This window comes from Rutidosis leptorrhynchoides, chromosome 6 (genome assembly GCF_046630445.1).
Source record: "Rutidosis leptorrhynchoides isolate AG116_Rl617_1_P2 chromosome 6, CSIRO_AGI_Rlap_v1, whole genome shotgun sequence".
Lineage (NCBI taxonomy): Eukaryota > Viridiplantae > Streptophyta > Magnoliopsida > Asterales > Asteraceae > Rutidosis > Rutidosis leptorrhynchoides.
This window is the reverse complement of record NC_092338.1, coordinates 86098935-86116156: the sequence shown is the minus strand read 5'-3', so window position 1 is coordinate 86116156 and position 17222 is coordinate 86098935. Positions and strand designations below refer to the sequence as shown.

Sequence of the window (17222 nt, the reverse complement as noted above, 5' to 3'; positions counted from 1 at the left end):
CTTTTATGATTTGGTTTTCAAACATTTTACCTTATTCGAGACTGGCTTTTCTTTATTTTAATTGTGATTTATTGTGTAATAAATGTTATGTGATTGCTTAATGTAATGGTACAAAGTTTGTAAGTTGTCAATGTAAATAGGATTGTATATGAAAACATAATAGAACATGTGATATTTCTTTGTGATGGTACACAAAAAGATGCACATTTGCTTCAACATTGATTCTTTCTACTGATACTAAATGTCTTGGCTGTGGTGAAATTCACTGGTAATAAAAGAAATCCATCCATTTCTATGACCCAGGAACTTGATGAAGATCAAACTAAGAAGATGCTTATAAATGTTGATATATGAAATACACTGTATATTACTATATTAGAATATTCCAAAGAGAACATGATCGGCTTACTGCGTTGCACATCCCAGTTAGAACCCAACCCACCCATTTTGACACTTCCCAAGAACTTGTATATCTCAACCTTGTTTCAGCATCTTCTTCATTTGACATACAAGCCTCGACTTAATCAACCTGAATCCGAATAAAGGAATTCTCTGTTGCAAATATCAAAGTACGATCCACGTAATTTCAATAACATGTAAGGGCAAAATCTGCAATCTACAGTAAACCACGAGAATGCTCGATGTAATTTTTATCATATAATCTGACCTCTACAATTATCTGACTGTAACATGTATTTTTTTTTATCGGCAATTTTAATAATACGGAGCAGAATTTGGGAAAAGATTGATTCCATCTTAATCGATTAACAACCCAATCAAAGGTATAGATACAAAACTAGGGAAAAGAGAATTTACAAAATACACCTTAGACAATATAAACAAGTGAAAATACACATAAATACATATCTCTACACCCCCCCTCAAGATGGAGGATGGGAAGAAGACATCCCCAGCTTGGATAACAATTGCTGAAATTGTGAAGAAGGAAGAATCTTCGTTAGAACGTCAGCCAGTTGGTTTTGAGTTGTAAGGTAGCTAAGCTCTATCAAGCCTTCCATAACTTTTTCACGCGTAAAATGACAATCAAGTTCAATGTGTTTCGTACGCTCATGGAAGACCGGGTTCTTAGCAATATGGAGAGCAGATTGATTGTCGCAGTGAAGGGTAACAGGTTTTAAGTCAGTAATACCCAATTCTTCAAAAAGACGAATTAACCATGTAAGTTCCGAAGCAGCATTTGCCATAGCCCGATATTCAGCCTCGAAAGAAGAACGAGAAATCGTAGATTGCTTTTTAGATTTCCAACTGATCGGAGAACCGCTTAACAAAATCACATACCCCGTAACAGACCGACGAGAAATGGGACACGCAGCCCAGTCCGAATCAGAATAAGCATGAAGGCTAAGTTGTGTGGAGCCATTTAGAAGAATACCTTGTCCGCTTGTACCTTTTAGATAACGTAATAAATGATTAACACCTTCCATATGGATTTGTTGTGGATGTTGCATAAATTGACTCATAGTTTGAACTGCAAAAGCGAGGTCAGGACGAGTGTGAGTCAAAAAATTCAGTTTACCAATGAGAGACCGATAACGTGACGGGTCTTTGAGATACGGACTGCAGGGATCAGAAAACTTGATATTTTGTGGAAGGGGAGTAACGGTTGGCTTTGCATCCGAGACATCAAACTCATGTAGTAATTCTTGAGTAAACTTGCGTTGAGTCAGAACAAACCCTGTGTCAAGGTAAATAACCTCGATACCCAGGAAATAGTGAAGAGAACCCAAATCTTTGATGGTAAACTCCCGATGAAGAAAGTCCTTGAGTTGAGAAACAGAAGTAGCATCCGAGCCGGTCACTAAAATGTCATCGACATATACCGCAAAAATGGTCAATTGACTATTAACCTTTTTAATGAATAGGTTGTAGTCATTTTTGGACTGCATAAACCCTTGATCTTGAAGAGCTCGAGAAAGTTTTTGAAACCATTGTCGACTTGCCTGTTTCAGACCATATAGGGATTTATGAAGACGACACACTTTGTGTTCGGGATTAGGAATGCCGGGAGGCATCCGCATGTAAACCTCTTCAGACAAATCCCCGTGAAGAAAAGCGTTATTAACATCCATTTGGTGTATTTTCCAACGCTTCGAAGCAGCAAGAGCAAGGATGCTGCGAACAGTAGCCATTTTGATAACTGGAGAAAAAGTGTCAAAAAAATCAACACCTGCACATTGGTGGTTTCCCTGAACAACTAATCGACCTTTATACCTTTCCAATGACCCATCAGATTTTAGTTTAACCTTGTAAACCCAATGATTTCCCAATGCTTTCTTTCCCAGTGGAAGATCACAAACTTCCCAAGTGTTATTGGCTTGTAAAGCATCAATCTCGATATTCATGGCATGAACCCAATGAGGGTGTTTAGATGCCTCATTGTAATAACATGGCTCAGTATGACGACTGTTATGAACAAGAAATGCATGGTGGGAAGTAGGCAAGCTAGAATAAGAAACAAGATTACACCAATGTTTAGGAGTAGTGTTCTTGGGGCAAACGTAGTCCTTCAAGTGAGAGGGTTGAACAGGGGTACGAGAAGAACGACGAACAAAAATAGGATCAGGTGCGGAAGCATGGACAGGTTCGGAAGGAATCTGTGTGGAAGAGTCAGAAGTGGTAGAGTTAGGATCATCGTGTAAAGGAGAATCATGGAAAGAAGTAGAAGGAATAGGATCGGGAGGTATAGAAGGGGTGGTGACAGTAGGAATGAAATTATGAGAGGGATCATCAACAGGCAAAGGGAAAAAATAGAGTCTGAGTGTTTTGGTAAGTAATGGAAAGGAAAATGTTGTTCATGGAAGACGACATCACGACTATATATGATTTTGCGAGTGAGAAGATCAAGGCATCTGTACGCTTTCTTGCCGAATGGATATCCCAAGAAAACACAAGGAGTAGCTCGAGATTCAAATTTAAGACGGGCGTGTTTGAGAGTGGAGACATAGCAAAGACACCCAAAGGAGCGAATGTGGTCATATGAAGGCACTGATTGGTTAAGAGTTCATATGGTGTCTTGTTTTGAAGGATAGAAAGAGGAAATCGATTAATCAAATAAGAAGCGGTAAGAATGCAATCTCCTCAATAGGCAATCGGGAGATTGGCTTGAAAGAATAGACCCTGGGCAGTTTCAAGAAGGTGTTTATGTTTGCGTTCGACGATGCCATTTTGTTGAGGTGTGGCATTACAAGACGTTTGATGAATAATGCCTTTAGTGAAATAAAAATTAATGGCCGTGGAGTCTTTGAATTCAATACCATTGTCCGATCGAATTACTTTAACAAAAGTGTGGAACTGATTTTCAATGTAAGCAACAAAGGCAATAAGCGTAGAAAAAGCCGCACTTTTAGTAGCTAATAAATGAGTCCATGTAGTACGAGAAAAATCATCAACGATAGTAAGAAAATATTTAAAACCATTGTGTGTAGGGCGAGAGTAAGGACCCCATAAATCAACATGTATTAACTCAAAAATAGAAGAAGATTTAATAGTACTAAAAGGAAAAGAAAGTCTATGCATTCGAGCCTTATGACAAGTATTGCAAATAATGTCAGGAATAGATGTATTACATGATAAAGAACTAATACATTTAATCCTATCAAGTGGCAAATGGCCAAGCCGACAATGCCAAAGTTAAGCCGAGCTCTTGGTCAACGAAGCAGAAAGCGAAATGGGGTGAGCAGAAGTATGCGTGGTTGGAGAAGCAACAAAGTAGAGTCCTTGTCAAACGTCACCAAGGACCAGTGGATGCTCCATTAAAGGAACCTGAAGGAGATAAGAAGTAAGAGTAAAAGTGAGAGAAGCACTATATTGAAGTAAAAGTTTATAAACAGAAAGAAGATTGAATTGGAAATCAGGAACATGAAGGACATGGTCAAGAATAACATTGTCATTTAGACGAATAGAACCAACATGGTGAACGCGAGCCTTCTGACCATTTGGCATCTCGATGAAACTCGGTTTATGGACAACAGTGTATTCGCTGAACATAAATAAATGAGGTGTCATGTGGTCAGTCGCGCCACTATCAATAATCCATGGATTGTTTAAATCAGTAGACAAAAAACAAAATCTCTTACCAGCCATGAAAGCAGTAGACAAATCAGACGAAGAGCCATTCTGAGGATTCAAGTTATGTTGGGCGAGCATAGCAGCAAATTGGTTCATCTGCTCTTTGGTAAAAGTAGAAGGATCAGAAGAAGTAGACGAATTGTTTGTGTGAGGTTCATTGACAGTAGCTTGAACCGAATTAGCAACCTGATGCTTCTCTTGAGTAGAAGAGTTATTCTTGTAACACCGATCATTAGAATGACCCCAAACGTTGCAAAAAGTGCAAAAAAATTTTGAACGCCGACCATTGGGAGCAAGGCCAAAAACAACACCCTTAGAATTAGTAATCGTGTTATTACCTTTTGAATTTCATGAAGAAGAAGATTTAAAAGAATTGTTTCTGTTAGCAACGAGAGCTGTGGAGTCAACACCAACAGAAAAGGTCGTGTTGCATTCACGTTGAGATTCTTCTTGGATGATTAAACGATAACATTCGCTAAGAGAAGGTAGCGGAGATTGCATAAGGATGTTACCACGAATGAGCATGTAAGCATCATTCAAGCCCATCAAGAATTGCATGATTTGTTGTTCTTGTAATATTGCCATGAAAGCCGTATTACTCCCACACGAACAAGCAGGAATAGCAAGCAACAACATATATTCATCCCACGCAGTTTTTAACTGAGTATAATAAGTAGCAACATTGGTATTCCCTTGAGACAAGGATGAGATAATTTTGTGAACCTGAAACTTACGAGGAATACTAGATTGAGCAAATCGTTCCTTTAGGTCATTCCAAATCTCTTTTGCGGTAGGAAAGTAAAGAATGCTTCGACGAATATCCGATTCAACAGAATGAAGGATCCACGAAATTACCAGGTTGTTGCAACGGTCCCAGGAAGCCAACTGGGGAGAATCTGTAGAAGGACGAGCGCACATACCAGTAACAAAACCCAACTTGTTTTTTGCACTATGAAAGATTTCCGCTGAACGTTTCCATTCATTATAATTATCGCCATTTAATTTTTGTGTAGCCAAAGTGAAATTGTTAGAAGTATCGTTTTGATGAATATAGAGTTCATCATTCACAGAGATATTGGTGACACTTCCTGAATCATGACTAGAAGTATCTGACATAATTACAAAAACAAAGAAAAGAAAACAAGACTATGATCACAGATTTGATCGAGAAGAAGAAAAAATGAACGAATTTTAGATCCAAAAAAATAGCTCTGATACCATAATAATACGGAGCAGAATTTGGGAAAAGATTGATTCCATCTTAATCTATTAACAACCCAATCAAAGGTATAAATACAAAACTATGGAAAAGAGAATTTACAAAATACACCTTAGACAATATAAACAAGTGAAAATACACATAAATACATATCTCTACAAATTTTCACATCAAATACTCTCATTTGCGACCCACACACGCTAGATAGGAAACTCCAAGGATCATCCCGGGTTGCTCGGCAACTAATCGCGGGAACTAGGTTGCTTGACAACTAATCGCAGTAAATTCTAGAGAAAACCTCCCCCTCCTCGAAATTGAACCCGGGTTGCTTGGCAACTAATCACGGGCCCTCCCTATTAAGGCATTGGATACCATTGAAGCAATGCTTCGTTGGTATCTGACTGTAACATGTTGCCTAATGTTTGAAGTCTAACTGGAAAACATGTTGCATAATATGTTTGAATTCTAATAAAAACATGTTGCCTGATATGTTTGAATTCTAACAGTTAAAATCTTGTTGGCTGATATAACCAAATGCAAAGATACATTTCATTCATCACATAAAATATTCCAGCTTCTATTGAACTTATGGAAAGCATTTTAGTAAAACATGCAAGATTATCAACATACCATTTCAACCAAACGACATTAACACAAGGGATTCAACATCACCAAAAACATGTCCAGCATTATGTAAAAATAGTTAACTGGGGCAACAAAAACTAAAGCAGAGATTTAAAACTTTCGGAACCTGTTCATATATACAAACCCATATACTATCGTATCACAAAAAAAGTGACACAAAACCGGGTCCTTTTTATGTTCATTTAAATCCAATAAATTGATCTGGACGAATGTACACCCCAATACACAAGCCAACCACTTTATTAACAAGAAAAGATAAAACCCCATCATTCCAAATTAGATTATATTCTCAGGTGACAACCGACTGAGTGGTTACCACCTGTTCCTGGGTGTTCGGGAGGTCTCAAGTTTGAGCTTTAAGTGGTGATTTCATAATCAATTTGCTTTACAATTGGTTATGGAGTCCTCCGGAAGTTTGTTGCAAATAGTGAGTCATGCCCATATTTAGCAAGGTTCCCTCATGGGGTTTTCCTTGGGTGCAATATCCTAAGGTTTCCTCCTAACGAGCGTAGGAAGTGGGCTTTGTTGGAGTTAATCGGTTTGTGTGTCTCACATAAGAAACTGAAAGAACATAATATATTTATATAAGCTTAAGGGAACTTCCCTATGTCACCAATTGCTTTAGAGTACTGATAAACTCTTGGACTTCTATGAAGCACATGTTGGTGGACCTAAAAGCAATCCTGCATGCATGACCTGTAACTTCGACTTCTTGATATGACCGGGTGGGTGGCTAATAGCCCCCGTCATTAACCTTAATACCGCCATTAAAAAAAATACCACAGGTGACCTTTTAGTTCGCCCATGGCATTAGAAGCATACAAATTCTTTGTTTGAGGCAACGAAGAACAAGCATACGGGTTGTTGGTGTAATAGTCACAAGTTACAGCCATGTCATCGGCTCTCGTGGTCTTTACTTGTGGAGGTGGGTTAGGATTGTTAAATCCATACTTAATTACCTATTGAGTGGCCCATTTTGAGACACGGAAGTTTGTGGTTTTGTGTGCTTGATGGGCATTGTGCTTTAGTTGACAAAACATGACCATTTAATTATCTTGACAAAACGTCTACAAAAATATCACTCACGATCGTTTATATAACGTCGTTTATGTCCACAAATGTATAATGTTGAGAAACCATAAAATGTTCAAAGTCATAAGTATTAAAATAAAACTTTATGTCATTATTTGAAGGCCTAATGCTACGTTAAAATAGTTGTGCCGGGAAGAATATTAAAATTTTATGCTATTATTTTGATGAAAAAAGTTGGATCAATTAAAGTTGTTTTTGTATAGAATGGTTGTGTGACATGTTATATTTATGGTTTAGTAAAAAGTGAACTTCTATAAAAACCTAATGACTTTTTTTCTTTAACTTTTTAATTCTTTTTTCTATTAACGTTCAATAACTATTACCGAAGAAGAAAAAAAGTCAAACCCCAAGGAGCACCACTCACGCGCCCTATTTAGTTATGGTGCCTATCATGGTTAAACTTTGGCGCACGCCAAACCCTCAACTTTAACATGGAAATAGGTCAGCCTTATGGTGCGTTTAATAAAACTGAATGGTTAAGCGCTGAATGGTTCATAATCTGAATGATTTCAAAGGTTATGAATGAGTTTGGTTCTGAATGACTATAAACTGTTTAATAATTATTTTGAATGAGCAATGCCAATGATGTGAAATCACCTAATTAATATTTATATGAATAATAACTAGAATATAGTTGTTTAATAAGTTTTTCTGATATAATTTAAAGAGGATACTATATATAATTTATGTACTTAATGATTGAGAGACTATCTCAGCTCTGAATAGTTCAGCACTGAATATATGAACAATTCAGCATCATCTGTCATCTAGATGTCAGAAACAAACGCATTGAATGCTGAATGGTTCACCATTCAACGTTGAATCATTCCATTAAGAGGTAAACAAGCACACTCTTACTTGATTGTTTTTTAGATTTGAGGTGTGTTGCAGCTCTTTGTACTCTCGTTTTGACTTTTTCATTTTTTGATGAGTGTGTGATACTACGTATGTAGTATATGGTTTTTAGTAATGTGGTAATGATATATTCACTCATATTTTTACTACATAGTTTTGTGCACAGTACAAATATTTAATACATAACAAATGGTAGATGTATTGCAGACAACTTTCCTTTTGATTCTTTGATAAATAAATGTGCATATGTCAAAGTCTCGTTGGTAGCAAAGTGGCTAATCTTTTCTTTCTAGACGTTTCCTCGCAAGCTATTGGTCAAGATAAAGATAAAAATGAAATCAAATACTCTGCATTAACTAGCTATAACCTAGGTATACCTTCAAGTAGTTGCTTACAGTGGATTTAGACGTAACAGTAATAGTAATTCATCATTATACTACTGAGTAGCATATTATTCAAATTTGAATTTCTTTTTTTTTTTTTTTTTTTAATTTGGCTTAAAACAAGAAATTAAATATATTTAATGCGTAACAGTAGTTTATTGTATAATCTTTCACAATCTTTCATCTTTGATTACAAATCAAAAACTTCAGTTTACTAATATTGTCCTTTGTGTTTCTTCTCAACTTTAGATTTAAAAATTTGAACATTTTTCGTATACAGTTTCTGATCATACTATTTGATTTAAGAAAAAGCTACTCAAGATGTCAACAGGAGTTTCAGGAATTGCAGTTGGTATCGATCTTGGAACGACATACTCGTGTGTTGCTGCGTGGTTCGATCAACACAACCGTGTCGAAATCATCACTAATGAACAAGGGAACAAGATCACCCCATCCTGTGTAGCTTTTACTGACTCAGATGAAATCTTAGTAGGTGAAGGTGCCAAAAACCAGATCAACAGGAACCCTACCAACACCATCTTTGGTAAGTGGTAATTCGTCCTTTTAATTAATCTTCTACTAGGGTATATATCAGCAAAATCTCTAACCATGACTTAAAGAACTGTCTTAAAAGCTACTGGTTCTTTTTAGTTCTTAATTGCACTTCATTGAGTTCCTTCTTAAATCTCATATATTGATATTGATACTTCTTAAAGAGCTGCAAACATTTTGTTCTTTAAACATATAAATATAAATATATAAATATATATAATAGCTAACTTTCAATTATTAAGTCTCTGTCCATTCTTTGGCACCAAGCTAACTGTTTATACTCGTTTATAATTAGCATAGTATCATGTAGGCTGTAGCAAGGCTTTTTCCATAATTATAAAAAGGGGCCATGTCACTGAAGAATGATATTAACACTACAATATGTATTAAAGTTTGATACATTTTAAAATACCTAACCTTCTAGTTAATTAATTAACCTATTAACATATGCATATTGTTTCATACTTTCAGATGTTAAGCGTATAATTGGAAGCAAATTCAATGATACCACAGTGCAGAAGGATATACAATCACTGCCTTATAAGGTTTTTAAAGGGTCTATGGAGAAACCTATGATTGTTGTTCAACACAACGGCGACTTTGAAAACTTTTCAGCTGAAGAGATATCTAGCATGATTTTAAAGAAGTTGAAAGAGGTTGCTGAAGCATTTCTTGGAATGAAAGTCACTGATGCCGTGATTACTGTTCCTGCATATTTTAGTGACAAGCAACGGCAAGCAACAAAGGATGCAGGTGTGCTTGCTGGACTTAATGTGTTGCGTTTAATTAGCGAGCCAACAGCAGCAGCAATTGCATATGGTTTAGAAAAGAGTGCTGACATAAATGGTTCAAAAAATAAGAATGTATTTGTCTTTGATTTGGGCTGAGGAACATTTGACGTGTCGCTTTTGAACATTAGTAAAGATGGAAATATTACTGTAAAAGCAGTAGGTGGTGACACTCATTTGGGTGGTGAAGATTTTGACAGGGTGATGGTGAATTATTGTGTTGAAGAAATAATGAACAGAAAAAAGAAGGATGTGAGTGGAAATACAAGAGCAATGGGGAGGTTGAAGGTTGCATGTGAGAAAGCAAAGAGAGATTTGTCCTCTACTACTCAAACGTCAATAGAAATTGAATCTTTGTATGATGGAAATGATTTTACAATGAAATTCTCCCGCGCAAAATTTGAGGAGCTAAACTCTGGTTTCTTTGATAAGTGCATTGAGGTTGTAGAAAGTTGTTTAAAAGATGGGAATATTGACAAGAAGAATGTTGATGATGTAGTAATTATTGGTGGGTCGACTAGGATTCCGAAGGTACAACAAATGCTTACGGAGTTCTTTGATGGAAAGCCTCTTTGTAAAAACATAAACGCAGATGAAGCGGTCGCTTATGGTGCAGCCGTGTTGGCTGCAAACTTGGGTGGCAATGGTAATCAAAGTGTTAAGGATTTGATAGTATCAGATGTTACCCCACTCTCTCTTGGAATTGAAGTTAATGATAACGATATGAGTGTTGTGATTCCAAGGAACACACCCATACCCACCATCATGGAACATGATTATTATACAAAATTAGACATCCAGATATCTGTATCATTTCGCGTATATCAGGGTGAGAGCAGTAATACCAAAAATAACATATTGCTTGATAAGTTTGTTCTTAAGGGTGTTCCGGCAGTCCCTGCTCGTAAAGAAAAGTTGAAGGTTTGGTTTAACATAGATGCAGATGGTATACTGAAGGTCACAGCTAAGGTCGTATCCAACGGTAATAAAGCAAGTGTAACAATTGATGGGATTGGGATCCTACCATCTGATGAGATTAAAAAGAAGCTGAAGAGGGTTAAGACGTGAAATCTATTGTAACCGAGCTGGGTTTTGAAGATTGGAGTTCCAATCCTAGTGGTCCTTAAGTTTATTGTACTTTTGTATAAGCCTGATAGGTGTTTTTGGGTGTACAAGGCTAACTTTGCTCCCTGTATGTAATAGATAACGGACTGGTCTAATTGCTTCAGGTGTTGTAGGTTGCTTGACTGCACATCCCTAGTGGGCTGCAGCCAAATTTTGTTGTATGGGCTTCGGCTTTATTGTTATAAATACAAATATATTTGCATTCGAAAAAAGAACTGTGACCCAAAAAAAATAAAAATAAATTGAATATCTAGTGTATTGCTTCTATGATTTGGTTTTAAAACATTTTACCTTATTTGAGACTGGCTTTTCTTTATTTTTAGTGTGCTTTGTTGTGTAATGAAGATAAATTAAGATGAAGATTGTTACTGCTATGCTTAATAGAATAGTATAATATTTGTACGTTGTCAATGTAAATAGGATTCGTAACTTGTATTAATGCTTTGTGATGGTTCATGAAACATGAACATTAGCTTCAATATTGATTCAACTGATACTAAATATCTTGGCTGAGGTGAAGTTCACTGGTAAGAAATCTAACCATTGCGTATGATCATGCATATTTTAACCATAGAAGTAATATGCATGTTCAACGCGTAAAGTGAGGTTTAAGGATCTTAGAATAAGGCTCTCCGGTCCGGCTACCGTGAATAACCCTGGCCGACATGATGATGTCGGCGGGGTGGCCAAGTGATTAAGTCCACCTTTAACGACGATCGTCAATTAGAAGGCCCCAAATAAGGTCGTAGGTACTAGTTAATCAAGAAACTAACCTGTTAACCTTTGGAAGATGCTCGGCAATGTTGGTTATGCAAGACGTGTATTAGATGATGATTACGTAAGGTGATTGTGTTTAGAATGATAGTTAGGGTTTGTATATATAGGCAAACCCTAATTCTAGAACCATCCGAGATAATGGCAATCCTTTCCATAACGAACTCCCCCGAATCACGGATGTAATTATGGAAAAGATATTTACTTGATAGCCAAGTAATCGCTGTACCGGGAACAAAGGCATTAGATACGAATCCGCATACCGCATAACGCACATGAGCACAAGCATACGCACACTAGTGGGTGCCGCATACATATGGGGTGCGCATGCGGGTTGCGGTATCATTATGTCCCCACATTTTGATGTTATATGGCGCAAGACATATGATATCAAACTATTAAGCGGAAAAAAAGAAAACGGCCAGCATTCAATGTTCCGCGTGCGTTTCGAGGTCATTTAATGCCTGTCACTGTCGCAGAAGCCCATTCGGCTGACAAGACGTAAAGTGGCAGTTGGCAGGCGCGTGTCAGCCACGCGCTCATAGGTAACAATACCCAACTGACATCCACGCGCGCACTGAAAATGCAACCCGTTGATCGCGTAACACGTGTACAACCACGATCACACCATTCCACCCCATGACTCCAAATCTTCACTATAAATAGCCCCAATTCACACAAATTTCCATTTTTCTGCTTCAATCTTCCCCAATACGCTGCTATATTCAATTCCGATCAAATCCTAAATACTCCGGCCACCGTCTAAAGGTTAGTAATTCTCTAATCACTCTATAGAAAATGACTAAGGCTAACGAGACCTATGTAGATAGTGTTAGATCGATTATAGAGCAGAAACACATTGATCACTTAGTTAAACAATACCCACCGTTAGCAAAGTACAATCTGGTGCCACCCCTGCCCAATCAACGTGCTCACGAGCCACCGGAGAAGAAGGTGACCATCTACGAACATGCTTTCAAGCATGGCAACTTTAGGGTTCCCCCCTCCGACTTCTTCCTAGGCGTACTGGATCACTTCAGAGTGGGATTAAGGCAACTACACCCTTATGCCATAGGTAAAATAGTACTGTTTGAGATGTGGTGCGCCGCACTCAACAAGGTACCGTTGGTGAAAGTTTTCTGTCATCTATACCGCTTAGCCAATCACCACAAATCCTGGTTCACCTTCTTCGCCCGAAAAAATTTCACCAAAACCCCAAAGTCGAATGCGGGTAACTGGAAAGAAACTTTCTTTTACATTGACCAAACTGTAGTTGGTACCAATTTTCCGCAAACGCTTATAAGGTGTGAGAAGGTGGAGAAGGATGTGAACAAAACCCCGGTCCTCGATGACGAGGAAACAAAACTATTGGAGGAGTGCGCTAACGCACAGCTGGTGCACCGATCATACGGGAACGTGATGTTGCGGTTAGGGAAGATATCCTCACACGGGCCATGGGAAGATGTGCGTCCAGCCATAGTCGGATCGGATGGAAAGGGTAGGAATAGTATAATCACGTACTAATATAACAGTTTGCTATTTATATGTGCTAACGCATGCGTGCATGTTTGCAAAAATGAAGATGCAGAAAGTATTGACTGCGGAGGAGATCGCGGGCATCTCCTTCCGCAAGCAGAATGTCAACCAGCAGTTGGAGCAGGAAAAAACTGGCGAGAATGCACCTGCCACCTCCGGTAATAAGCGCAAGGCCGCTGAAGCCTCCCAACCCCAATAGAAGAAGAAGAAACTCACTCCCAAACAGAGGGAGGACAAGCGGAACGAAAACTTCGTTCCCATCGAACCTCGTTCTGCGGATCTACCTCCCCCATCTTCTGGTAAGCGTTCCCCCTTCGCGCATACCGCATACTTAAGTCTGCATTTATGTAACCATTTACTGATACGCAGAGCATGTTGAAGAGACGCATCACACCCCACCGCGGATCAATCCGGACCTTGAAGCTACCGCCGAGTCAAAGGACAAGACGATACACCTGGACTCCGAATCCACACCAACCCCGCCACACGGTAGCTTCCGATTGACGAACCTGGCGCAGCTCACCCAGTCATCGGCAGAAAACGCCGCAGATCAATCCGCCTTCCTCCAACAAATCTTCCCGGCCGAGTTCCGCAACCAACTAGCCGCACTGCCCTTTAATCAGGCGCTCAACGCCTTCATCCAAAACGGCCTTGTCTTTTTTGGCATGGTTGCGGATCAAGCCCGCCGTTCCACTAACTTGTATCAAGTGGCCGTGCGGAAAGAAACAGAACTAGGGTTAGTGCAAGCGGGGGTTGATCAGGTTAAGAAAGACAGGGATGCGGCAGAGGAGGCGCGCAAAGCGGCAGAGGCGACTGCGGCGGAAACAAAAACCGTCCTGATTGAGGAAAGGAAGAAAAACCGCGAGCTGGTTGGTGCGGTTGACCAAGCTAAGGGGGAGACTGAACGTCTGCGGGTGGAGCTGGAAAGGGTGAACAGGGAGAAGGATGACGCGGTGACTTGCCGCGAACTGGCAGAGGCGGACTTATCAAAGCTTCGCACCGCCCTTCCTACCATTGCGCAGAAGGTGATGGATTCTGGGCCCGTATTCGACAAGTTTAACGCCTACGTTGAAGCGATGAAGGACTACGAAATCAACAAGGCAGTGCTGGAGGTGATCCAAGCTTGCGGTTTGACACCGCCGTACCCTGGCATCGTACAAAAGAAGCTAAAGGAGGGTACGGCTGAGGTGGTAATGGAGGCGGAAGAAGCCATCACAGCCATCCCAATCCCCTGATCAATGCTTTTGCTGATAAACCCGAATATGTCGGTTGACGGGTTCCTCAAGGAGGATTATTAGTGTTAGCTTGTATTCGTTTGAACCGCAAGTCCTATGTTCAGGCAGGCAATTTGAAACAGATGTCATGTAATATCTTGATTTTGTATATATGATATTATTTTGTGCATGCGTTGTGTATTAATTGTTTATATATCGCGAATCAAAACAAATAGTGGACCGCATGCCTAATCACATGGTTAACCAAAACTCATGCGCATACGCAGGTACTGCGTAAAATAAACCAATAGTTTAGCAATTTTACCTTTAACAATTTAGACTCAAAAGCTACTGCGTTATTACTTTGTCATGTTCTAGAGGTGCACTTTAGCTGTATGGTAAGCAACGCAACTAAAAACAAACCAATGCTTTTATACTTTGAGTTCCTCAAGCAAACCAATGCGAGAGTAATTACGCACAAACAAACCAATGCTTGTAGTTTTAAGTCGACTTGGCAGCCATCTAGTCTGCGTGGCGCTTGGCTAGGGGAAAGCCAATTCCCTTTACCTGCCGTTAATATCTAGCCTTGTAACCAAACAGGCTTCTGCCGCACGGGGGCTAGAGGACACCCCTTAAGTAGGCAGGAAACGTATACAAAAAAGAGAAATACACATCAAAAGTATGCGCGAGTAAATATTTAATTGGCATTAATAATGATTACAACCGCGACACATCCAAACGGACGAAAAATACATAGAAAAAATAATGCGCTAAAATAAATTGGAGTGATCAGATCCATCCAGCTACATATAACATTTTTTCAACAATGTCGCGTACCAAGTGCGTTTCACAGGTTTTTCATCTAATGTCTCGAGATGGTATGCCCCGGTGTTGCTTGCTTTTGCTACCCTATACGGACCTTCCCAGCGGGGGCCCAATTTCTCAGTATCCTCCGCATGACTTGCGCCATTCTGATGCCAAACTAAGTCCCCGTACATATAAGAGCGCGAATGCACACGCTGATTGTAGTACTTTACAATTTTCTGCTTGTTATTGGCTTCGTTTACCGCCGCAGAGAGTCTGCGTTCTTCAAGCAGATTAAGATTTTCCCGCAAAGCTTCTAAGTTATTTTGTTCGTCAAAATTCTGTATGCGGAACGTTGGTACCCCAATTTCTGCGGGCACAACAGCTTCTGATCCATAGACCAAACTGAACGGAGTCTCACCAGTGCTTGCTTTGGGCGTTGTTCTATGCGCCCACAAAACCTTTGGTAGCTCATCCACCCAACCAATGCGACCATGACCCAATCTAGCTTTGATTCCAGCTACTATATCCCGGTTGGTGACCTCGCACTGGCCATTCGCCTGCGGATGCGCAACGGAAGTAAAGGTTTGCTTAATATTAAGCTCCGCGCACCAACTACGAAAAGGATCCCCCGCAAACTGTGTACCATTATCACTAACGATTTCGTTTGGTATGCCGAATCGACAAACTATGTCTTTCCATACAAAATTTCGCACCCTCTTTCCTGAAATCGTTGCCAGCGGTCGCGCTTCAACCCACTTAGTGAAATAGTGGATTGCAACAATCAAGAATTTGATGTTTCCTACGTGTGCAGAGTATGCGTAAGATACTGACGTAAATATCATATGGTATAAAATAAATGAGAATATTACCTCGGCCTTTTGGAAATGGTCCGACTATGTCAATTGCCCATTTACAGAATGGCCATGGTGAGGAGACTGGTATCATAGGATGCGCAGGTGCCCTGCTGATAGGTGCATGTATTTGGCAAGATTCGCATTGCTTCACTATTCGCGCGGTATCTGCGTACATAGTGGGCCAATAATAACCTAGCCGCATAATTTTTGACACAATAGACATGTGCCCCGAATAAAGAGTACATGCACCTTCATGCACCTCGCGTATAACCTCCTCTGCCTCTTTCGGACCAATACACCTTAAGTGCGGCCCTAAATAATTTTTTCGATATAGGACGTCACCCTCAAGGGCATACAGTGGTGCCTTGGTGCGGACCTTCTTCGCATCAACGGAATCCGCAGGTGATGTGCCGTCCCGCAGGAAAGCAATAATAGGTGTCATCCATGTTGAGCTGGATTCCTCAACAGGTGCTACCAAAGGCATCATAACAATGGATTTCTCATGCAGTTCTTCTATAAGAACTTTCTTCCCCAGATGATCAAAAGCCAAAGCGGCCAATTTGCTAAGCGCATCCGCTTTCTAATTTTGCCCCCGCATTACGTGGGAGATTTGAAAAGCTTCAAACTGGTCAGTGAGGTTATGAACAAGCGATAAATATTGCTGCATGGCAATGTCGTGCGCTTCAAAGTCCCCACTGACTTGACTACATACCAGCTTTGAATCCACATAAGCGTGCAGAATTTTAACATGCAATTTATGCGCGATGCGCATACCCGCTAACAGAGCCTCATATTCTGTTTCGTTGTTCGTAACAGCAAAATTAAACCGTAGCGCATATGTATGCTCTTCGAAATCTGGACCAGTTAAGATTACATCCGCACCCGCGCCAGCTGCGCTGCAGGTACCATCGGTGTATAACTCCCATGGTGACAAAGTTGGTGCAGGCGTATCTTGATGTTCTGCTGATGCCTCGACATCCGCAGGTAACTCTGCTAGGTAATCTGCAAGTATTTGACCCTTAACCGCGCTTCGCGAAGAAATTTTTTTTTCATGCTCCCCCAACTCAACAGCCCATTTAGCCATTCGGCCAGAGATTTCAGGTTTATACAGCACCTGAAACATAAGATGATTGCGTTAGTCAATGCGGTATTCCCGGTCATTGCCGCAAATTAGGTTTTTACCAACCTGCTTGATCGGTTGATCAGTTAGAACCACAACTGGGTGTGGTTGAAAATATCGGCGCAAACATCGCGTCGTGTGGACTAGCGCATATACTAGATTTTCTATT

At 39.9% G+C, this 17222-nt stretch overlaps 1 protein-coding gene and 1 pseudogene across 1 annotated transcript; one reads left to right on the top strand and one right to left on the bottom strand.

The window, feature by feature from the left end:
* Positions 1-881: 881 nt before the first annotated feature.
* On the bottom strand, positions 882-6846 carry LOC139853834 (uncharacterized). Its single transcript, XM_071843180.1, has 5 exons — positions 6744-6846; positions 4527-5198; positions 3760-4427; positions 3314-3543; positions 882-2775 (listed from the first exon to the last, which is right to left on the bottom strand). Exons 1-5 carry the CDS (start codon positions 6844-6846, stop codon positions 882-884), a joined length of 3567 nt encoding a protein of 1188 aa, XP_071699281.1.
* Positions 6847-8604: 1758 nt separating this feature from the next.
* Positions 8605-10691, top strand: LOC139853833 (heat shock 70 kDa protein 4-like; annotated as a pseudogene).
* Positions 10692-17222: the final 6531 nt, after the last annotated feature.

Excerpts from the sequence above, each read along its gene's own strand:
- LOC139853834 (XM_071843180.1), bottom strand. The coding sequence starts at position 6,846 with ATGGCTGTAACTTGTGACTATTACACCAACAACCCGTATGCTTGTTCT. Across the intron at positions 4,428-4,526 it reads CATCCAAGAAGAATCTCAAC|GTAATAACACGATTACTAAT; the intron begins GTGAATGCAACA and ends GAAATTCAAAAG. Across the intron at positions 3,544-3,759 it reads CTTTAATGGAGCATCCACTG|GCTCGAATGCATAGACTTTC; the intron begins GTCCTTGGTGAC and ends ACTTGTCATAAG.